This window comes from Pagrus major, chromosome 5 (assembly GCF_040436345.1).
Source record: "Pagrus major chromosome 5, Pma_NU_1.0".
Classification (NCBI taxonomy): domain Eukaryota; kingdom Metazoa; phylum Chordata; class Actinopteri; order Spariformes; family Sparidae; genus Pagrus; species Pagrus major.
The window spans coordinates 16139465-16162665 of NC_133219.1; the positions used below are offsets into that span (position 1 = coordinate 16139465).

General features: G+C 40.0%; 1 protein-coding gene across 1 annotated transcript; it reads right to left on the reverse strand.

Annotated features, from left to right (window-relative positions):
* Positions 1–449: 449 nt before the first annotated feature.
* cep120 (centrosomal protein 120) lies at positions 450–22578 on the reverse strand. The gene is made up of 20 exons (XM_073466563.1): positions 22400–22578; positions 21189–21345; positions 20335–20449; positions 19991–20135; positions 18738–18886; positions 17515–17712; positions 17223–17435; positions 16833–17067; positions 16542–16731; positions 15853–16002; positions 14754–14936; positions 14576–14672; positions 13849–14034; positions 13319–13408; positions 13038–13130; positions 12184–12378; positions 11987–12109; positions 11532–11630; positions 1427–1572; positions 450–1210 (listed from the first exon to the last, which is right to left on the reverse strand). Exons 1-20 carry the CDS (start codon positions 22446–22448, stop codon positions 991–993), a joined length of 3033 nt encoding a protein of 1010 aa, XP_073322664.1. The 5' UTR covers positions 22449–22578; the 3' UTR covers positions 450–990.
* Between the last annotated feature and the right edge of the window lie 623 nt (positions 22579–23201).

Here is a 23201-nt window from a genome sequence, read left to right on the forward strand (position 1 = left end):
TCCTCTCCACACTGGGTGAGTTTTGCACTGAACTTTATAAGAACAGGTTTGTGCATAAGTGTCCCGTACTCTTACATTGGAGTCGCATTAGAAAAGGATCATTTCAGGATGAACAGTAAGGACAGGAGGATTGATTACAACCACCTGACACTTTGAACAAACATGTCGCATGTGAGTGTTGTATTAAAAATGTATATGTTGTTGTTAAAAAGGTTGGCGGAGGATTATTAACATATGATGGAACACAAACGTAAAACAACACTAATATAAAACACATGAGCATCTGATTTGCTGAGCAAGAGAAGTAACAGAATGGCATCTGAAATCTACTTCAGCACACAAACATAAATATAGAAATCTATAAACAAACAGCAGTCAGAACTCTAATCTGGAAAAGTTTAAGTTCTAAACATTTAGATCTGTACAGTTCCATCCCCAGTTCTCTGGACTGGACTGGACTGGAAGCAGAGGGAAAAGGATGAAAAACACACCTACCAACACCTCTAAAGCTCAACCCCCAATTCTGGTATTTATGCTAAGCTAAGCTAACCTGACTTCAGCTCTGTACTCAACACAGACATGAGATTGATTGAAGTATTCCATTAAGCTTTCACAGAAACTCACAGGAGCTGATAAAACAGAAAGTCTCAGAGGCCTCGTTCACACTTAGACATGACTGTGTGTCAGGCCTCCTGAAGTCATTCAAGAACGTATTGTGTCTTGAATTTAAGGCAAAGATGACGTGTCTGGTGAATGTGGTGCTGTCCATGCTTACATTTAGCTCAGATGAGGTAAAGTGACATGCTTGACAGATGTAAACTTGTATAAAAATTTGGCACTGGGCATTTTTGTGTGAATGCAGCCTGAGTGGATGAATGATAACCTGAAACAAACCTGTTAACCACTTCAGAGCTCTGCTGAGTTCATGTGCTAACAGCTGGTTTACCTGCAGTCTCAGGTATGACTCTGATTGGTCGGTTCCAGCAGCTGTCAGAGATTCCCTCTGTCCCTCATGGCGTCCTGTATCTGTCTGTTGAGCTCAGCGATGATTCGGTCGTCGTGGGTGTAAACTCCAGTCCTCAGCAGAGTGTCTCTCTCCTCTAACAGACGGGTCAGGTGTTTGTCAGCGCTCTCGTTCACGCTGTGAGGGGGGGCGGGGCCACTGAGAGATGAGGTGGGACCTAATCTGTCCTCCTCCTGCTGCTTTAATCTGTCAAAATATCAAAAGTTTGCTTAATTATCTGAAACAATACTGTTTGGCAGTTTTTTCTTTAAAAACAGATACAATAAACAATAAAGTTATTATCCAAAAAGTGGCAGATTTATTTACATATTTTTTTGATAGACTTATGGATCAATTGACAAATCGATTCAGCTGTGAACATTATGGGAAAACATGATCTGACATCATCAACATCATCATCACCTGTTGAGCTCGTTCCTGATGTCGTCCAGCTCCTGTCTGTCCTGCTGGACCGACTCCTTCTGCTCTGTTGCTAGGTAACGCAGCCGCATGGCCTCAAGCTCCGCCTGCTGCTTCTTCAGCCGCGTCATGGCGTTTTCCTGTTCCCGCTGCAAACATACACATACGTTTAAGATTTCACGATCAGACTGAGTTACAGTTTAGTTATCATTACAGATGTTCTTATTGTGTGAGACTTCAAGATTTTAATGTGCTGCCTCGCAGTCACTTCAGGACCATCAGAATGATTTCAAACAACTTTGAATTCCACAGCTTGAACCTGACTTGAGTCTTGACGCACTGCACTGGTCTGCAGATCAAATCTGAACTGAGAATACTTAATAATAAACCTCTGACCCCGGTGCTGAAATGTGTGCATTTCCATGCCAAGAAGCTGTTTTTACTCATTACACAGAGCGGAGGCTGGTGATAAATTTGTCTGGTTTCACATTTTCATAAAACTTTCCTGAGAAAAATGCTGCAGGACTTGAAGAATTCACACGAAGACCAACACCAACACGATGAGAACAGAAAGAAAACTTCATAAAAACGTCTAAAAGTCGTATTTCTCTCAGCTGCTCCAGCCTCCAGCTCAGATCAGCCAGACTTCCCAAAATTACCCATAATACCAATCTGGGCTCTGTCTACTGGCTTACAGCTGGACGTTAATAAATCAAGGAAACAGTCTGAGGAGGGAAAACAAAAACACTAATCTTTAAATATAAATCAAACTGGATACAATTTAAAGCTTTACATCCAACAACCTGCTGGGAAAATCTTAAAGTTAACATACGATCGAAGTCCAGTGACTTCTGCTGATGTTTTGAGGAAGACTTTGTCGATTCTTTGTATGGCTCATTTATTTCATTTCTAGGTGCTTATTACTTCATCCAAGCTGGACAATAAACAATACTGTGAAAATTGTACATCCTAGAAAATTTAATAAAGACTGTCCACACCAAGAGCGACAACTGTAACAATAACTATGAATAGAGCTTTTAAAAATCGCTCTAACTCAAGTTGATGGCAGAGCCCACACCACAACTATTACCACAATGATGTAATTGCGATCAGTTTCAGAGTGATTTGATGAATAATAGAAACACCGAAAGCCAATCAAAGTCCATCAAAATTTACAGGGTGTCACGTTCATAACTTATTAAACGCTTTAACATCTTTTTACCTGAGACATACCGCCAAACGGTCTGTGGCGCTTATGAGGTCTCATACTTAACTTTGTCCTTAACGATGTTCCTTGACGATCAACAGGATAACTGTTAAAAGAGTTGTTCTCTTTTGAATTTTATTCGTACATTCCTATGAGTCAACATCAGAGTATTGGATTCTCCTCTCATCTATGAAGGATTTTGGGAACCCATATCCTGGTTTTCATTTTGTTTTCCTGTGTGACGTTACATACAGCAGTAACAGGTCATCAATATCCATTTTCCTAAGCTGCTGACATAAATGGATCACGCAGCATACTTGGCATCATTACACCTATAGTTCTTGGTGTGGACGGCTCTTATTCCTTTGGCGTAAAAGACATGAGAAACCATACAAAAATGCCCATCACAGTATCCCAGAACCCAAGATGACATCATTAAATAACATATTATTTGTGAGCAACAGTCCAAAACTTCAATTTACCAAGAAAAAAGAAAAAGACCAAGAAAATCAAAAAACCTAACATTTGAGAACGTGAAGGCATCGAAAAGTGACCTAATGCAATAATTGCAGATTCATTTTCTTTGAATTGATTAATCCACTAATCATTGTAGAATCATACAAACACATTTTTATGTGAGCTAACATAATAGGTTCCCAAACTGACAGAACAATCTGCTGCTCAGCTGTGAAACTCTACAGATCCTGATAAAAGTGATTACAATATTTATGAAATGTGCGCAAGTACTGTATAACTAATTGGGACTGTTGTTTACCATCTGCTAGTCTTAGATGTTGGTCTGTACTCAACCGCTCTGTCGCTATAAAGTACGGGTCTAGAAAGTGACAGTGTTAAAACACCTTCCACAGAGCATACACACTCTGATTATTCTTAACTATCCTCTTATGCACCAACAAGTGTTAGATGAACGCACTGACTGAGTAGCAGACATCACAAGCCTTCAGCTGCTTTGTTAACAGGACAGCAATGGAAAACATGCCAACCAGCAGACGGCAGGCAGTGGGAAGGTGATTTGAGAAGCTGGGATCTGTCTGTGTGTCCTGGTGATACAGAGCAGAACGACCAGCCGGCTGATTCTGGATGGGAAAACTAACATTTTCACATTGCTGCCCGACTTACACACACTCACACTCACAGAAAGCTTCCATTTTCACACGCCTGATCACCTCACCTCCCAACAGAAAAACACACATTCACAGACACACATGAAAACACACACAGTCTCTCATGAACACATCACTCACTCACACACACGCACACACACACATACACACACACACACACACAGACGGTGTGTTGACACAGGCTCAGCTCTCTGTGGACCATTAGCAGTCTGTATTACAGGCCGTTTTAAGGCTAATTACTAGAAAAACAAACACACTAAACATTTTCTCTGGTGCCCGCTGCCAAGGACAATCTGAGACCGAGTCCTGAAACAATTAGAGGACGAGGTGATACTGAGGCCTTGACGGGGGGGGACAGGAGGAAGAAGGGGTGAAAGAGAAAAAGGTACTAAAACTCAGTACCCTGCGGCAAATATTTTACAATTACGTCACAAATCTCCCAGCAGCTCCAGCTGACACCGGCATGGTGAGCAGCAGAGAACGAAAATGTGCAAACTCAACAAGAGATTGTCATCTTTGGTGCAAAATAACAGTAAAAAAGGATTAAATGTTGCATTTCTGAGTGGAAGAAAGTAGACCAAATGAAATAGACCCGAGAATAATAAGACCTGATCCAACAGCCCCCAACGGAGAGAAAAAAAAGCTGGTGACTTTCCATCCACCTTTCTAAATCTGAATCTAAACGCCAAGATTTTGAAAAAACCTTGAAATATCCGATAACGTATTACCCTTTGAGTCAACTCAGCTTTGGAAATGCACCCGACTACTGAAAAAGTTGAGGGCCTCCAATATGGCTGCAGCCTGTTATTCTTTATACAAAATGGGTACCGCAAGGTTCACTGGGACAAACTTGCTGCGCCGAATCAAGTTATCTTATTACAATCCTTGGTTAATTCATCCGTAGGTCATGGGTCATGGGTTAGTTGGTCCCAATATGAAAGGAGCAGCCAAGTCAAGTCCACATGAACATGGGTCATGATGAAGCCGGCTGATAATCATTCATTAGATAACGTCCTCATCACAGCTGCCCTGTAGAGCACACGGAAGAAAGTTCTGTGCTTGTTTAAATATTTTTAAAAGAGCGGAGATAAAACATGTAGAGAAAGCTGTTAACGCACATAAGATCACACGAGAAACATGATATCATGGTATCATGCAGCTCAAGACAGAGGCAGCGGAACATGACGTCCACCAGTTCAAACTGAACATATGATGGTAAACAAGACAAGCTGTGAGCTGCCGAGGGACTGAGAGCTCTGAGAGGAAGTCCAGGCGAGGTTTGAGGTTTGAGACAGTCAGGGGAAGGGGGCCTGACCAGAGAATGACTTCTCCTCCCTGAGGTTCCCCTCCGTCTTTCCTCCATTACGCGCCTCTACTTTCAGAGGTCAACAGTTGGAGCAGCTGTGGGAGGACGTCTCACACAAACACTTTCATCCCATCGCTCACATGTGGACACACTTTTCTCAGCTCAGATGTAGTTTTCTGAGCAGCTCGCCACCTGTGGGAGTTCAGGGGGAGATTTTTGGGGATGTGATGGATAAAACACAAAGAGGACGACTGGGACTCCCATTAGAGACAAATGAGTGTGTTTCTGCAACAGCTGAAATCACAGAAAAATATGGAGACATATAAGATGTCTGTTTTCTGTAAAGAGCTGACAGACTGAAGCTGAGGTGGCTTCACACCTGAGAGGGTTCAAGGGCAGTTTAGCTCTGCTCTGATAGAGTCACGCAAACATTTTAAAATAACTTTGAGGAAGAAAAGAAAGTTAAAGGAATGGTTAAATGACAAATTATCCTTGTAGCAACCACTTGATTATTATTATTTCTATAAATTAATTAAAAGGATGCCTTCATATGTCTTATTTTGTCCAACCAAAGGTTCAAAACCCAAACATTTTCAGATTACAATGATTAAAAAAAGAAAGAAAAACAGAGAAACCAGAAAATGTTCAAAATAACTTGAACTTGTTCACTTCAGAACTGAAAAAGCCTCTTGGATGACAGCGCAAAAAGATCATGCATAGAGAACCAAACTGGTCACATTACGCCGAAAGGCTAAAAACTGGCGATACAGCAATGACAAGAAATTGAGAGAAAACCCCTAATTACAGGACCAGTTGCTATACATTGTTGAAGCAGTCTTAGTAATGATTATGTCCAACTGTGCTATTATAATTTCCATTAACTGATTGATAGTTGTGACTATAAAATATTTTTAAAAAATAATGAAAAAAGCAGAGCAAATTTTCTGAAAAGTTTTGCTTTGTTATTTAATTAACCCTCATATAAAAGGAAGGAAAGCAGCAAATCTTTACAAATAAGAAACTGGAACTGTTTGGCATTTGAGCTTTTGTATGACGATTAACCGACTGAAAGTTTCAGCTCTATACTGAAGTGTTTTTTGTGAATGTTATCATTTGTTGTTTATATTCTTGCCAATCAAGAGTTTAGGTAAAACAAAGACTTAAACTTAAAGTTTAAGTTAAAGTAAAAAAAAAAAAAAAAAACTGGTACTGTACTCGGTGGCCTAAATAATTCTACAAGTAACCCGTCTCATCCAATCCCTGCATGCAGCTCTGAGAAGATTAGATTTGCCCCACACAGGGTTAAACAACTGCAGCAGTATCATATGTGCACTAATCGTATGGATGCAGTGTCTGGAAGGGTTAAGATCAGTATTTTCAGGCTGCTCTGTTGGGTTTTTGGAGCGATAAGCGAGAGATAAAGGACACAGGAGCAGAGTTTAAGAATGTGGTCTGTTTATCTGTGATAGAGGCTGCTAGTCTGGTTGAAACACCTCTTAATACAAAGATTAAAGCTGCAGATCCTAAGTATAAGTATTCTTTGAATATAACTAGCTATTGTTTGAAATGTTTAGTGGCAATGCAACATCTGAGTTTCAAGTGTTTTTGGTGCTGTACAACAAACTAAAGATCTTAAATGTTAAATGTTGTCTGAACACAAACAGCCATTCATTCGTAAATGTTTATAAGGTTTTTGCATTCTGAAAACCACGTGAAACATTGGCCATTTAAAAAGCTCTGCAAAATTGTTATATTCATGTTAAGTGTAATATTCCATGAAATCCCTCATTTGCTCCAGAAAATGTATCGACCTCCGTGACCTGTCAGGAACACGCCCCTTACACTAGAGCTCCATAATATTCCAGGAATGACCAGTGGGAACCATCAGGGAGTCTCCACTGAGACCAGTAATACCGAACTTCTCTCAGACAACATGTTACATCTGCTGTTTGACAGACAGTTTTATACAAACAGACTCACAGCATCATGAGAGAGGACAGTTTTAGTCTGGACGGCCCCAGAGGGAACTGAACCCGAAACTTTGACAGCGTGGGTGCTCTGCCAGACTGAAACCGAGATACGATGAAGGTGAAGTGGTGCAGACAGACCTAATGATCAGCAAGGCCGGGTATCGAACCTACTGATATCATACTGAATTGTTTCGGTTTGTGTCGCCGAGACTGTGACATACCAGACGCTGACACTGAATGCTTGTTCAGACTTGTTTACTTCTGCTTCCATCTGATATTTCCTGACTTAGATCACAACTTAGATCACCATTTTGATTTTGTTTCAGTATTTTTTTTAAGCAAAATTCAGCGGTTTTATCTTCTTTGTGAGGATTCAGTCGTCCTCTTAGTCTTCTATGGTCACAGAAATCAAGCTATTAGGGAAATTACAATGGACAATTTTTGCAATTTTCTAAACTTTTACAGACTCATTTAACCAATTTGTTTCCTCCATGATATAAAAACTAACACAGGTTTTATGATAAATTTTTGCACCAGATGAGGCAGAAGAGACAAACACCATAAAGTGGAGTCAATCTCCTCCACCAACTTCGTTATCGTCATCATGTGTATTATATAGCTGCTTATAAATCCTTTCTTAAAAGTTAGATGGTCACCTGCCAACCAATCGGAAACAAGGATATTCACTGGTCAAGGTATAAGAGAAGTTTGGCTTATTCCATTAAAACGTGAACCATTATAAAGACAAAAATATGTTTATGTTCGGTAAGTCCTAAATGCTGACTCATCGACTCCGACTGCAATGGACTGTTGCCATCAGATTCTGCGAACTGACCTAAATGCTGAAAAACTGACACAAAACAAAAGTTTATCACGGAGGTCTGACCAGATGAACATCATTAACTATTATCGTAACATTATTACTTTCACTGAAGTTGTCAGACTGATTTGCAGCAATCCAGAAAGCCACAGATCTCATTTCATTTCCATGCACTATAATACTCAACAGATAGACATGTGTGGGCTGAATGGCGATTCAGCTCACATCAGTGGTTTCTGGTTTGGTAAACTGGACTCCTGTACCAATGGCTGGAGTTACTGTTGGGTCAGGATTTATACTGTAGATATAAATATTTCAGGATTTCTGTGCTTCTTTCTTCATGGCCTATAAAAATGACCAAGTTTAGTTGTCTCTCCCAAACCGGCTTTTAAAATGCCAAATTTAGCTCCTCGCCTCAGAACTTTAATCTCTTTGTCCCAATATTTTTGCTTTGAAAAGACCAACTTAAGCTCCTTGTCCCAATATTTTGAATATAAAAAGACCGAAGCTAACTCTCTGATCTAATACCACAGTGCTGTCTGGATATTAATTCTCGCTCTGCCTCTCCAGCCGCCCGCACCTCCTGGGTTGAAAAGCACATTATTCCTTGGACAAGAATTTTTATGATCCGACTTGAGCTAAACAGCACGCCATGCGAGGCGCTGAGAGGAGAGAATAAATAGGCGAGGAGAGGCCGACAAAAACCAAACAAGCGCCGGCTTTAAAAACCGCAGAGCGCCAAGACGGATGGTCATGTAAACACAGGCCTGATATTTTATAAAAAGCAAGAGTGTGACATCTGAATAGTTAGCGGCTGGCTAGCTTATTGCTCAACACAATCCCAGGGATGATTAATAGGCGGGGGGTGACACTCAGCGCCGAACCCCCTTAGAGCTGCATAAATCACACCGTGTTTTCTTTACAATGATGTGGCACTTAGAAAGGGGAGGACGGAGGGATGGGAGGGGTGAGAAGGAGAGAGAGAGTGAAAAAGAAAAGGAAAAGACAGGAAGAGAAGAGGAGAAAAAAACAAACGAAAATTACTAAAAGGCTAAAAGACAAAGAGGACCTAAAAGAAAAGAGAGGCAGAAAAGAGAAGAAAAGAGGGAACATGGAAAGAGGAGTTTTAAAAGACAGAGAGAGGTAAACACAGGGAAGAAAGAAAAGTTAGACGAAGTGAAAGCTATAAAAAAAACTGAAAGAAAGGAAGGAAGAAAAGAAAGACAAAATGATGAAGAGGAAAAAATAGAGTGGTTGAGAGCAGTAAATGTCAATCAAGAAAAAAGAAAGAAAAAGGGAGATAAGAGAAGTGACTGAAGGGGGAGATGGAGGAGGAATGAAAAGGAGAAAACAGAAAGAGGGGAAGTTAATTATGCGGAAAGAAAAGGGAGACAGAGAGAGAGAAAGAGAGAGAAAGAGGAAGAATGTCTGTCTAGTTTTCCAGCTGGTTAGTGTCAGTAACAGTTATTAGTTTGTCAGATAAGGTCTATGTGTGTGTGTGTGTGTGTCTGTTTACATTAGTCTTAGGCTGACTAAAGCCCCACTTAGTGCTGTGCTCGTATGTGCATGCATCTGTGTGTGTGTGTGTGTGTGTGTGCGTGTGAGAGAGAGTGCTGTTCAGAACTGATGGCTCTCACACATTTCATTGTCTACTTCATCTCAGCTAAATATTTGGCTCTGGTGTAAAAACACACCTCTCTCTCTCTCCCTTTCCTTTTCTCTTCTTTCACACACACATGCACACAGCATTAAGTGGGGCTTTAGTCACACACACTCCTCAAGTCCCATATGTTGCCAGATATGAAAACAAGCGCACACACAAAGAGGTTTTTCCATAGGCCCGGGTTGGTCCACTGTGTTTCACAGCAGGGGATAGCCATGTGGTCTCTGTGCTGCCGTGGTCCCGTTTGGTGTCAGGGCCGACCTCAACCGTGTCCTCAGCAGTAAAGCCAGACCAATTTATAAATTGGCTGATACTGGCATACTTCAGATATATCGTATTGGTGTATATGTTGCCTGATATGCACCGATATCAAAACTTCTATTTTTATGAAATTATAATGCAGAAAAATGTTTGGGGTAACTTATGGTAATTACATTCCCAACAAAGATAATACATTTGAGGGATTCTTGCAAAAAAAATGTACATCAGATATTTTTTAAATTCCAATATCAGTATCAGCATTGACTCAAAAATCTGCAAAGGTCTGCTTTGTTTTTACTGATCACTTTTGGTTGTATCAGACCTGTGTTAAGTTACTGCAAATGTTAACCGTCAATTTCCTATGACTTCATATAAAAGCTTTCCACTGGACGGAACGATGACACAGAGTGCCATGGTACTTTCAAAATAAAGGCGTATCTTAACGATGGCAGTGAATGGAATTGATGTTTTCACTTTGCATCGATGCTATTGGATCATTGATCATTCGATCCAGATCGATGAATTACGTTACACCCCTACTCAGTACATATTTTTATATAAAATGTTATGTCCATAAAATAAAGGGTAACTAAGTATGCTGCATTGCCTTAGACAAGCAGTATATATACAGTAATTAAACTCAACTTCAACATTAAGTGCAACATTAAAAGACTTAATAGTCTGAAAGGTACTACTCATCACAAAGACAACTTTGCTGCTAATATCACTGTACGTGAGAACAATTTTGAGTGCGTATTTGATGCTTTTCCTTAGCTAAAAGAAAAAGTCTGCACATCTTCTGTTTCCTTTACACACATCAATCACATACAGTGAGTGTACTTGTATACTGGTGTATTTGTAGACGCTCCCACAGCCACGGTGTGATGTCAGCTGACGGATGACGGCCGGGCTGAGCTCAGTTTCCTCTGCTCACTCTGTCTTTAAACAGAGCTGTTAAATGTCCTAACACTGTCAGCTCGTCTCCAGCAGCAGATTAAAAACCTGCAGCATCGAAACCGCCAGACGTCCCAACACAGAAAAACTACTATTATCTGCTGTGAAATATGACCGCTGTCAGGACACAGAGGCCCGAGCTCGGCTTTCCATAATGTTGTCAATTTGGGGGTAAAGTTTGTCTCAAACATCTTGTCTTTTTATTTTGTTTTGTTTGTTTGTTTTCTTGTCTTGAGGTGAAGTTGTCTTGATTCTGTCCACTGCTTTGCCTTTACAGGACTGTAATTGTCTTTCATTTTTGCCTGTTAACTACATTGGTGCTGGCCAGCAGATTTTAGAATGATTTTCTATTTTCTATCATGCATGCAGTCGTCGGTTTCAGTTAATTTTGGTGCGCAGTGAATATCAATTGGATCCCATCTCAGTGAACACTATCATTTCATTCTAATTTGCTGATTGTTTTCCTGATTCATTAAAAAATAAACATTGGTTGCTAGTCATAGCTCTGTTCAGCATCAGCTCTGCTCTTCTGATTTCTCATTTGTGTGAGGTTCTTTGGATGATTGATTTAAAAAATTCAGTTTAGTTTTATAAACTAATTACAATTTCCCTTAGCTAAAACAATACTGCTTAATAGGATAACTACTGGGTCCTTGGATTAAAAGTTGTAAAAACACAACCTCACAAACACTAATTTTCAATTTCTGAATCTTCGACGATCGTTTTTCACTGAAACAATAGTGAGATTACCGTGCACGTCCCTCCCTCTTGGTGAACAGTACCTGTTTGAACCTGGCCAGCTCTTTTAAGGCGCGCCCCCACTGCTGCTTGTAGTGCAGCTTGGACTTGGTGGTGGACTCCAACTTCCTCTCCAGCTCCACCTTAATAATCACAAGACAGAAACATCAGTCACACACATCTGAAAAGCTCAGGACATTAAAAATTCTGCCTCTTTAGACTTTAGGGATTATGAGCTTGAAATCACATATTCACTGAGTTAGACTAAATGATTAGAACGAAAATTAAAATTTGCATTACCTTATTGAAAACACAATCATCCACATTTTGGAGAAATAGATTTATTGCACATACATTTTTAAAAATGTATGGACACTGCACCTATTCTTTTGTCTCAAGCTGATTTTTTAAGTACATTTTTTTCAGTAAATTTGGATGCCAATATCGACTCCTACTTGTATTTTTACTTGAGTAATGACATGTAAAACCAGTAGATTACCTTCTCTAGAGTCAGTAGGTTGACCTCTGACTGCAGTCTGAACTCAGGTCTGATGTTCTGTTGTTCTCTGTAGAGCTGGAACTCTTTCTCTAACTGCTTATACCGAGACTCCCTGTCCGCAATCTGGACAACAGAAACACAAGTTAGAATTTTTATGTAAACTCGCGTTTAAACAAATAGGAGTCTTCTCTCTGTACCTGCTGCAGCAGCCGGGCTCTCTCCTCCTCCATCAGTCGGACTTTGTCTTTCTCCAGCGCCACCCGGTGGTCACACTCCTGCTGCAGCCTCCTGCTGCTTTCCTGCAGCTCCTTCTGGGTCAGATCGTGCTCCGTCCGCAGCTCCCTCTGGGTCAGATCGTGCTCCGCTCGCAGCTCCTTCTGCAGCCTCTGAGTCTGAATGCAAAAGAAAAGTCACTGTCACAAAGAATCACTGGAAAACACGCTTAAAGCACTTGTTGACTGGGCTGCATTTTGTACAGAAAAGTTGGTTATACTTTGATAATATTGTTATTCTGAGTCCCAAATTAAACATTTATGGGAGTAAATGTATTCAATACACACATTTAAGTTTCAGAACACCAATATGACACATTTTTGATTTTCCAGACCTTATTTGATAACCTTCTTTCAAATGTTTTAGAGACAACTAACAGTTTGATCCAGAAAATAATCAGCAGATTAATCAGTAATAAAAATCATCATTAGATGCAGCCCTATATTTAATAGATAGAGAATAGTCTTTGTTGTCCCAGGGGGACAGCTGGGATTTTCACTCTGGCTTCAACAAGTGTTGAGGTCCCACTGGGCCGTAACATTATTTTCAGCCTTCAGCTCACTAATGTGTCACAACTGCTATTGAATTCAAGTGAAAAAAAAAAGACAAAGAAATTAATGAAGTATAAATTAGAAATAGTTCAATAAGCCATCTCAATAATGCTAATGTATTGCTAACTATGGAACAGGACATTTAACGGACACTATGTCCGATAATCTGTATGATTGACATTCATTTATAAACACTGCGTATCATAAGTTTTAGAGATGAGTCTGACCTCCAGCTCGGCCTCAGCCAGCTGTTTCTCTCTTTTCTCCAGAGCAGACAGAGTCTTCTGGAGCTGTTCCTCCAACACGTTATACTCCACCTCCTACAAGCAGGCAGAGATTTGGGGATAAAAGAAAAACATGAGCAATCATTATTTGATAGCTTTTCCACTCATTACATTCAGATTCAAGTGTCCCATGAGTCTGTATGAATAGTAACTCTTGCACTGTACAGTATATCATGTAATATATAATCATTGTATGTGTCTGTGCAAGTAGCTGTGGACTCCACCTTCTTCTTGACAAGAGCTTCTCTCTCTCGATCTCTCTTCCTCCACTCCTCTGCAAGAGCCTGCATGTGGCTCAGCTCCTTCTTCCTCAACTGAAACAAACAGCATATTTTAATACTGGTATTTGTGTATTTAATCAAGCAGAACATGAAACGGTCAACATGAAGGGTGCAGACATAGTCAAACACCTGTTTATATGAAGTCAAATTAAAAGGGCAAAAACTTGAAAAATAAATGTTGTATAAATGTTGCAGGATTATAGAGTTTACATAAAAAAGACTGACGTTTATGAAATATATTAATTAATTACCCATTATATATAAAATGTGTTTTTATAAATTATGCCTTTTTAGCAAGTTTTAAAAAATCTATCGGCATGTCTAACTGTTTTTTTTAAAAAAGTAACATCACTGTATCTTTGTAATATTATATATTCACACTACACTGATTGACTTAATCATTATACTTAACCATATACATTTTTTGTATTCAGTCTGATTATTAACTTCATTTTTCACAGTCCTGTCTTTACCTGATCATCAAACAGATCCTCCTGCTCTGCCTTCCACATCTCCAGCTCCAGGGCCGTGCGGTACTCCAGGGTCTCTCTTGGGGCGGTTGGAGCCGTGGGGTCCAGCGGGGTGGGGTTCAGGCTGGGAGCAGCAGGTCTGTGTGCTGCAGGGTGGGAGGGCGGCTGTGCAGGGACGACAGGTTCATTCTAAAGGTGTGTGACAATAAAAACAGGGAAAACATGAACATAAATTTTAATACAGAAGTCTATACAATCAGTGGCCATTTTATTAAGTAAACTTGTAGAATCTAATACTGACCAATACAACAACTCTGCCATTTATGTGTAATACTGCATTACACTGAGGGATGTTTCTAATCTCGAATTACAGAGAATGTGATATTTTGATGGAAAATGGCTAAAACAAATCTAAAAATAAACCTATTTAATATTCATGTGCAGATCAGATGAAATGTGAGCCTGAGTTGAAGAGTTATTTTAGTACTGTGTCAGCACAAACACAATGTAAACACCCACCATTTTACTTTCTTCAAAAAGTAGATTGTCTCTTTAAAAGTATTCAAGATGGATGATTTAAAATAAGAAGCTTTTTATAAATACACACATTATCAAATATATTCATCAAAATACACCAGCATGCATTAGCACACTTGCCCTCCTCAGAGAGAACCCAAAGCATTTAAAGTTCTTTATGACAAAGTCAGAAAAACACACACAGCTGCCTCACCTGTGTAGAGTCAGACACGATGACTTCTCTAGCTTTAACCAATCCCAGGTCCTCCAGTGTTGCCACATAGCTCAACTCTGCCACCTTTTCACTGGGGCTGCCGGATAGAAACACAGTTTTTGAACAGTGTTTTAACAAGCACCATGTGATCAGTCTGCCAGTCAGTGACATTTCCTACCGTTGTGTTCTGACTACGGAGATCCGGTCCTGGTGAGTCTGTCTCCAGCTCTGCTCCCCTGTTGATGCCACTAATCTGCTTCTCTCAGCGCTTAGCAGATGAGACAGCTGGATGGAGGCTCGTCCTATCAGCTGGTCTCTGCTGGTGGAGTCTCTGTGCCAAATCTCCACCACCAGAGGAACTCTACAACAGACAGATAAACACAATGAGTTCAAACTCACAGTATTAAACTGCAAGGACAAAAACTTGCGCCTGGACTGAATATTCATAGAGACAAAAACAGTGCCAACACACAGTCCTGCTGCTCCACCTGTTGGATGAAAGTGAGTTTGCAGAAAATAAGGAAGATATTATCATGAAAGCATCACAAATCTGTTTGAATGGATCAAAACATAACTTTATCGTCCACCCATGTAAAAAACTGTCTTTGGCCCATCATTTTAAGCTGCACAATGTAGTTTTGGGGATGAAATTTTAAATCAGAAGAGAAAGATCTGCATTGACAGATTTTTTTTATGCCTAAACAAATTAAATTAACAGACTCTCTCTGTTTTCATGACTGAATAAACCAACTGACCTAAAAGGACACAATTTCATACAGTTTTACTTTGTTTATATTTGGCGGACCCTGCCACCTTTCTAGCTTCAAACAGTGTTCTGGGGACCTTATAGTCCTCTGAGAACAGTTTGTTTATTCAGTTATGCAAAAAATAAATATTTTTTATCATCAATAATGTAAATATTACATTTTGAGTTTGAATTTCTTCTCCAAAACTACATGGTGCCCCTTTAAGATCCACTGATGCCATGTAAAAATAAATCACCCCTAGATCAGTGATGCTACTCGATTCTGATTTCAATCTAATAGCAAGATTGTATTTTGAAGGGTAAAAAAAAAGGGGACATGTACGAGTTACGATATGTACGAATTGTCTGACATAAGTTTCTTTCTTTTTTCTTCTGAAACACAGAAAGTTTAAAATCATGGCCTCCTTCCTCACCATACCAAACAGGTAAGTACACTGCATGCAGATGTGTACACAATTCTAGCAGTAAGTTTGTGAAGGACCAAATATTTTTCTGTGCGTGTGTTCCCTACCTGGAGAAGGTGTCCTGTAGTTGTTGTGGAAGAGCAGCAAAGTCGAAGGCGCAGTAGGACTGAGGCAGAGACACCTCCATGTTCCTCTGCAGCTCCACAGGAGGGTTGGTTATGATGGGAGCTGGACTGCCAAAGAACTGATACGAATACCTGAAGTAGAACAAACACACAACCATCAATAGATGATGAATAAAATTGATGTGAATGCTGGCAGCAGCTGAATAGAGAGGAGCTCCAAAATATTCTGAAAACCTTGTCTTCAACTCGCTCCCCTTTCCACAATGTTCACTCCAGCTACATAATTTAAACATGAGCTTGTGGGAAAATTCATGCTGGTCACACAGATGTGCCTCTGGAAGCAATCAGACAAACACTCAGTGTGCTTAGCAGTCACAGAATTGCCAACAAACTGAAGCATTCGCCCCCATTTGAATGATGAATTAAATTGAAAAACCTCTAAAAATCCAATAAAAAAGAAGTGTCTGATTCAACCAGTACACAGAGACATTTCAGCATCAATTTTGAGTTAATTGGTCACATGACCTGGAAGCTATTGAAGAAAATGTTGCAAACTATCTGTCTTTATATGTGGACAAACTTTACATATGTACAGTCTAATGACATTTTTCTATGAAACATTAAGTTACTGCTTGTAGTGACTCAGACAAAACACAAATGAAGTCTCTCACCTGAGTGTAGCAGCGATGGGGTGCGTCAGCCTGAGGCCTCCCAGGCTGCGGAGGTCCAGAGAGAAGCAATAGTGATGGGCAGAGGAGGGGATGGACACTTTAGGAGCGGAGACACTGACAGATGATGCTCCACCCTCTGCTGTAGCTTCAGTTAGACCCGGCTGCTGCACAGGAACCTCCAAATCTGCAGCTAGACAAACGACAAAAAAAAAAAAATTCAGTGTTGCTCCTCTCGGTCATCTGAGTTCTGACCTCTTGTTTCAAAATGACTTGTGACATTTCCAGCCTCACCTGCCAGTCCTGCCTGCTCTGTGCCATGTTGAAGCTCCTCCAGCAGACTCTCTGCTTCGCTCTCTGTATGAGAGGAGGGAGGAGGAAGACGAGGCCCAGGAGGAGAAGAGTCAGGAGGTTTTTGGACTGGAGAAGAGCTTCGAGGTCTCTGTTCAACAGGAGGAACAGAGGGAGGGGCAGGAGGACGAGTGTGGGAGTGTGTCTGAGCTCCATATCCTTGTTTAGTACCTAAAGACTGCAGAAAGGACAGAAGAAAAAAAAATACAAATTTTAAGCTTTACGGCAAAGAGCAAAAGAAATATGACACACAAAAGTAAACTACCACACAAATTAACTCTCAACATTTTGAATACTTGTTCTGAGTAAAAGGATAAAAACATAGTGTGTAACCTCCTCTCTCCTCAGGGTAACAGCCACTCCTACAGTCGGCTGTAGGTCGGCGGGCAGAGCCGGCAGCGTCTGTTTGATGCGTTTAGGAGGTTGCAGTACAAACGCTCCCTCCAGTGTTGCTGCCTTGTTCTCCAGATCCATAGAAACAGCTGACAGAGCTGCGAGAGAAACGTCTGTGCCGCCCAGAGAGTGATTCCCACAACACAGGTGGATCTGAAGAGGACACACAGTAACGTATGATGACACATGGACAGGCAGTAACAGATAGGAATAAGTTGTTCATCACTTTCACCTGTAAACCTGGCGACTGAGACAGGAAGGTCTGGAGGATCTGTTTGCTGCTGCGGATACGCACAGAGGCGCGCTCTGGCTCGAAGTCGGGGCTCAGCAGGTTGCGGAAAGGCTCGCTGGTGATGTCATTACCCAGTAAAGAGTAGTAGAAGAAGAACTCTGATCCCTCCGCTGACAGTTTCATAGTGCTGGGGATCAACTGTGGGAAAAAACAAAAAAAAAAAACCACACATTTGGTTGATTTGTTGGTTCTAACAGTTAACTTAATTAATATTGTGACTCAAGATGTGAAGGTGTTGTCTCGACTCATCCAGCAAAAACAAGAAAGTGCTGATAAATGTGCTTTATGTAACCAATTTAACGTTAAAATTATTATTTTTTTCAGGGTTTAATTAAAGTTAAAATATGAAAACTGTGGACAGAAGCTGTACTTTTGGTCACAATTCCCAAGTAATTCTTTGTTTAATTTGATTGCATTTTAATTTAGGATTTTGTGATCAAAAGTGAGAAGAGTCCATATCATTACATTTACAACAACAAGAGAGATGAAAACAGAAAATGTTTAAATTTTAAAACAGTTTAGCCTTTCATAAACAAATGGCCAACAATAAAATGGATTACTTTTTAAACTGATCACATTATAAAATTATGGCCTCTCTATTGAACACTGCACAGCATCTCTACTCCAATTCTATCTGCCATGAGAAAGAACATGTTGGTGTGACAGGAGAAATTGGTTTAATCTGGTAGCAACGAAAGCGTCTGTGTCTTTAGTGTCTTCTTATGACACTCTGGGGCACAGGCGGTCCATGTTGAAGCAGTTGAGAGTTCAGGCAGTAATGTTATAACAACAGGTACCACCTAAATGTTTTTCCATTGTCACGCTATCATCAATCTGTGAATCTCAAAACATCTAAGAACTAGTTTTATCTTTTTTATTCTTTGTTAAGCTTCAGTTAGTGTTTGTTTTTACCTATACCGCCTTTCAACAGCCCTAAACAACAGGCCTGATGTTGTCAGCTGAGTTTATTTTATGTGTTAAATGAGGAAAACACAACAATGATAGCCCCAGTGAGAATAAGTGAGCGAGTTACCAGTCAAGAAAAGATTGTTTCTCTATTGTCTAATTTCCGGATGGGGCAATTATCTGATATTATCTGAAGAAACACTTCACTGCCTGGTAATAGCTCAGGTTGGAAGGTAGAGTCCAAGCACTGTCCTCACCTGTTCTAGTTTGGTAGCAAAGGCCACAGTGACAGACAGGACGAACATGTCACAGCAGTGATCTGCAGGTCCGACTTGATGGTAACCCTGTTCTGAGATCAGTACGGCCTCCAGGTTGTCTGGGAGCAGGTCAGTCACTGCAGGAGAACCTACAACAGCAGAGCACCACAAGAGTTTAACAAAGAGAGGGTCAGGGAGAAAAGAGAACAGAGCGCAAATATTTACAACTACAAAAATTTAATGCAAACAGAACTAAGTATGACAAGCAGGGGAGGTCGAACCAGAAAGTGGGGCTTTTTCTTACAAACAACTCAAATTGCCATGAACAGATGTTTTTTTTTGTTTTGTTTTTTTCATTTTACCAAACTCCAATACTACCAATATTCATTTCCAAAGTTTTAAAACACTGAAATGTGATTGTTCTTTTTTCAGTTTTTAAGCTCTCAAACATTGATATGAAAATCCTGAGTCAATCATAAGACTGTAAGACTTACTTATCAGAGTTTTCACAACAGCTGGAGCTGAACCTGAAGTGAACCTGGGTCTATACTGGAAATACTGATGAGCATCATAAATGTTTAATCAGGTGGGTAACAGCTACAGCAGTGCAGACTGATAGGGAGTGAAAAAGTCTGACATGTCAGATATTTTTGAGGGGTTTGAACTCTAACAGGGGGCACAGGCAGCAGAGTATACACAGTTTTTGATATCAAGCACATTCTGTATGCTACAGTGTGGGACATTAACACAACTTATCAACTTAACTTATTACTGGATCAGACACTTTAGCATGAAAGCTTCAATTATTCATACAGATTAGTCATAACTTTAAGATTTAAGATTCTTTTTATGTCTTTCACTAAAAAAAAGGGTGGGTGTTTTATCTGTGATGCAATACAATATGAATCGCAATTAGCTGGACATGATAATCTTGAGATGAAGTTTTCATATTGCCCCATGCCCTAGACACATTACTGCTGAACATGTGACTTTCCAGGATCACACCGATTCACAATCATACAACCTCTGAAAAGCTGAGGTTCAGTGCCTTGCTCAAAGGCTGCTCATTTATGTTCTTTCTTGTCCCTGGACTTCCCAGTTTAAACCTTCATCTCTACATTATAAAACCGCTGCTTGTATCAGAGACATGAGGAGCAACTTCATGAAATTATATCAACTGATTATTTTGCATGCACAAGTAACATACAAGAAAAACACAGCGCAAAGCAAGGAGTATTGATGAACCAGCTGACCTTGTCGGGGTGGGGCCTTCCTGGCTTTGAACCTATCAGGAGAGGGTTCAGAGGGTTTGGTGTCGTTCTCCAGCCCCATGCTGAGGAGGAGGGCTGGTCTCTGTTTGGTGTATTTACTGCTCAGCAGCGGATACCAGCGAGGCTCCTGAAAACAAATATCATCTTTACATCACTCAAACAGGACAAAAAAGATGTTTTTACTGGTCGCAGAGATCAAAAGCTGGACAGCACTAATTATAATGCTAATCTCAATGACTGCAACATGTCACCCAGTCAGACAGAAAAGAAGTTAACAGTAGTAGCATGGTGGCAGATTGCACTGATTACTTGGAGAAGAGGTTCACCTGTTTGACTTCTTGTACAGATCGAAGGTCCAGGACAATATAGCCGACACTCTCTTTCCTCTTACTAACAGAGTCAACAGCAAAACACAGAAGCTTGATGGGAGTTCTCTGCAGTCTGGGAGGACAGAGTCAACAATATTATACAGTTTAGTGACATTTTTACAGAGTTTAACAATAGAGATGGAGAGACAAGGACAACGTGCCGTCAAATATAAATACAGTAGATTCCTTGTGGGATTCTGAACATCTGAGCTGCAACAATTAGCTGATAATCGAGAAGTTTAACGACAGAAAATCTCATCAGCGATTATATGCATATATATTAATGGTTTAGGTCATTTTTTTAAGCATAAATAAAAGCATAAATACTTGATTTTTCAAGATTCTCAAATATGAGAGATTTCTGCTTTTTCCACATGATTGTAAGCTGAATATATTCTGGTTTTCAAATGTTTTTAATTGTTTGAACAAATACAGACATTTGATGAAGTCACCTTGGGCTCTGGCATATTTGTGATGGGTATTTTACTTTGCTGATTGATGTTTTGTGGACTAATTAATTAATCGAGAATAAATAATTAACTGATTAACTGATTATGAAAATGATTGCTCATTCCAGCCCTACAGTCAGTCATTACCCAAATCTAATGGGAAATCTGGAGCAGTTAACCTTCTGTGGCTTTCAGTTTAATAAATTCAAAGAGTTATCTGACAATAAAAATACAAATCTATCGACATATAAACAACACAGTTGTACTGTCACAAATGTCATTGAAATTCTCATTCCCCTCTCATTCGCAATGTTGTTATTGTCAAAATTCAAATAGGGATGGCTACATGTAAGAGCTGCAGACCTGTGCTGGTGCAGCGTCCTGCGGTCGAGCTCCCAGGCCAGCTCGGTGTTGAACTGTGGCTGATCTCTGTGCTCTACTGGGTCTGTGGCCAGCTGCTCAGCATCAAAGCTCGCCTGGACCACCAGACTGAGCCGGGGACTCTTCGGGAAGTGACGACCTGAGGAAGGAAGGCCAGGTTAAAAAAACAGTTGAAGGAAAGGAAGGAAAGAGTCACGGAAAGTTTGGAGATGTGTGGAAGATTTGTTTTGTCCAGTAGCCACTGAATCATATGTCTGTTTTGAGTCCTACAAACTGCTTTCAGTGAGTAGGCAATATACACATTTTAAATCTTAAAGTGGTCAACCAACTTTCAATTTGCGAAAGCCAAACTGACTTCTTAAACTGAAAAAGTATATTTAAAGTAAATGTCTACTATACCTGACCATTTGAGTCCCACTATTCTCAAACTTCTTGTTGTTTCTCTATGTTTCAAAAGCAATTTCCCAACTGAGTTTGACATTAATACTGACACAACTAAATATCACTCAGCTGTGACAGCTGAACACGATTAGATTATATCACTGTATCATAACACTGTCTTTAAGATGAGAAAAGCAACACATTTTATGACAATATCACACAATTCAAACTGTCTCATCTAACAATACTGATGTACTCAATATTGCTCAGATGTAAATTTCAACCTAGAACCAAACGAATCAACAGAGCTAAACTGACAATAAAATGAAACAAGTGTACATAGTGAGCTAAACTCAGAGTTTGCAGAGATAAGAAGCTTAATAAGTACAGTACACGAGTACACATGTTGTGATGTGGCTTCATTATCAAATGAAAGAAACTCTTCCATTGACAGATCTTGCTCGTACTAAGTTAAGCTATAGCAACTTCCGAAATCTTTCTCTGTGCTCAATGTGCCCTTCAAGTATGCGTCCTTTGTGACAGAAATAGATAAAGTCTCCAGCTCAGGACGTCTTCCTATAACAGATAACTGTTAATTCCACTTCAGGGTGGAGCTAGCACGACCAGCAGCAACAGGTTGCTTGTTAGACAGCTGTGTAATACGTTACAAATGACACTTGTGTACCTGCAGTTAACTCTTAAAACATTCACCGACGTGTCATATTGGTAAAGTAAGTGTATCGTTTACTTCAGAAGCTAACGGTGTGCTGTTAAAGAGGTTATAATCCGCCTCCTTGACCTGCTCGACTTACCTTCCAGGATGGACACAACGACTAGAAGTTGGTCCGTCTTCGAAGCCATGATGACATCTGACCGGAAATTTCTCAATTATTTATTTTCTAAATAGGAAAATCCTTTTACCACTTTTAGTCAACGCATAACTCAGTTGTGAACAAAAATGTGAAATGTAAACACAGCCGAGATTTTGTTTGAGGTTGCTGTCCGTTACAGGATCTTTGTTGTCAAGCTTTGGCGCCACCCATTTTGTTTTAAAAGCGGAAGTGATGAAGGAGACTCTAAATGTTCAGCGCCCTCTGCCGGTGGGAGGTGGAACAGCAGGAACCGTGTTAATTGAATTTTATTTTATTAAAATATCACATGGCCCATTCCTTGTAGGATAAATTACTCAAAGTTAGTGAGGAATATTGGGATATTTAAGTGTTTCACTTTATTGTTTTCTGTGACATATCTGATTTGTGTGTGTGTGTGTGTGTGTGTGTGTGTGTGTGTGTGTGTGTGTGTGTGTGTGTGTGTGTGTGTGTGTGTGTGTGTTATGTGAATATCTTTGGTCCCCGAAAGCAATGTGACACATTTGACTTGACATTTATTGCATGTCCACGCACATACATATATGCAACCGTATCCCAATATCCCTAACTCATTTTGAGTAGTGTACATCAGTTTTAACAGTACACCATTTTCTCTTTTGCAAAAGTACAAGTATAATTTTACTCATCCTCGTAATATTTCTAACCATGCAAAATAAATATCATTCATAAATGCATTATATTATTATTGTATTATTATAGATTAAGCAACCCAGCTGTAGGCAAT

Excerpts from the sequence above, each read along its gene's own strand:
- cep120 (XM_073466563.1), bottom strand. The coding sequence starts at position 22,448 with ATGGCTTCGAAGACGGACCAACTTCTAGTCGTTGTGTCCATCCTGGAA. Across the intron at positions 14,673-14,753 it reads TCCGTAGTCAGAACACAACG|CCCCAGTGAAAAGGTGGCAG; the intron begins GTAGGAAATGTC and ends TCTATCCGGCAG. Across the intron at positions 13,131-13,318 it reads AAGCTCTTGTCAAGAAGAAG|GAGGTGGAGTATAACGTGTT; the intron begins GTGGAGTCCACA and ends GCCTGCTTGTAG.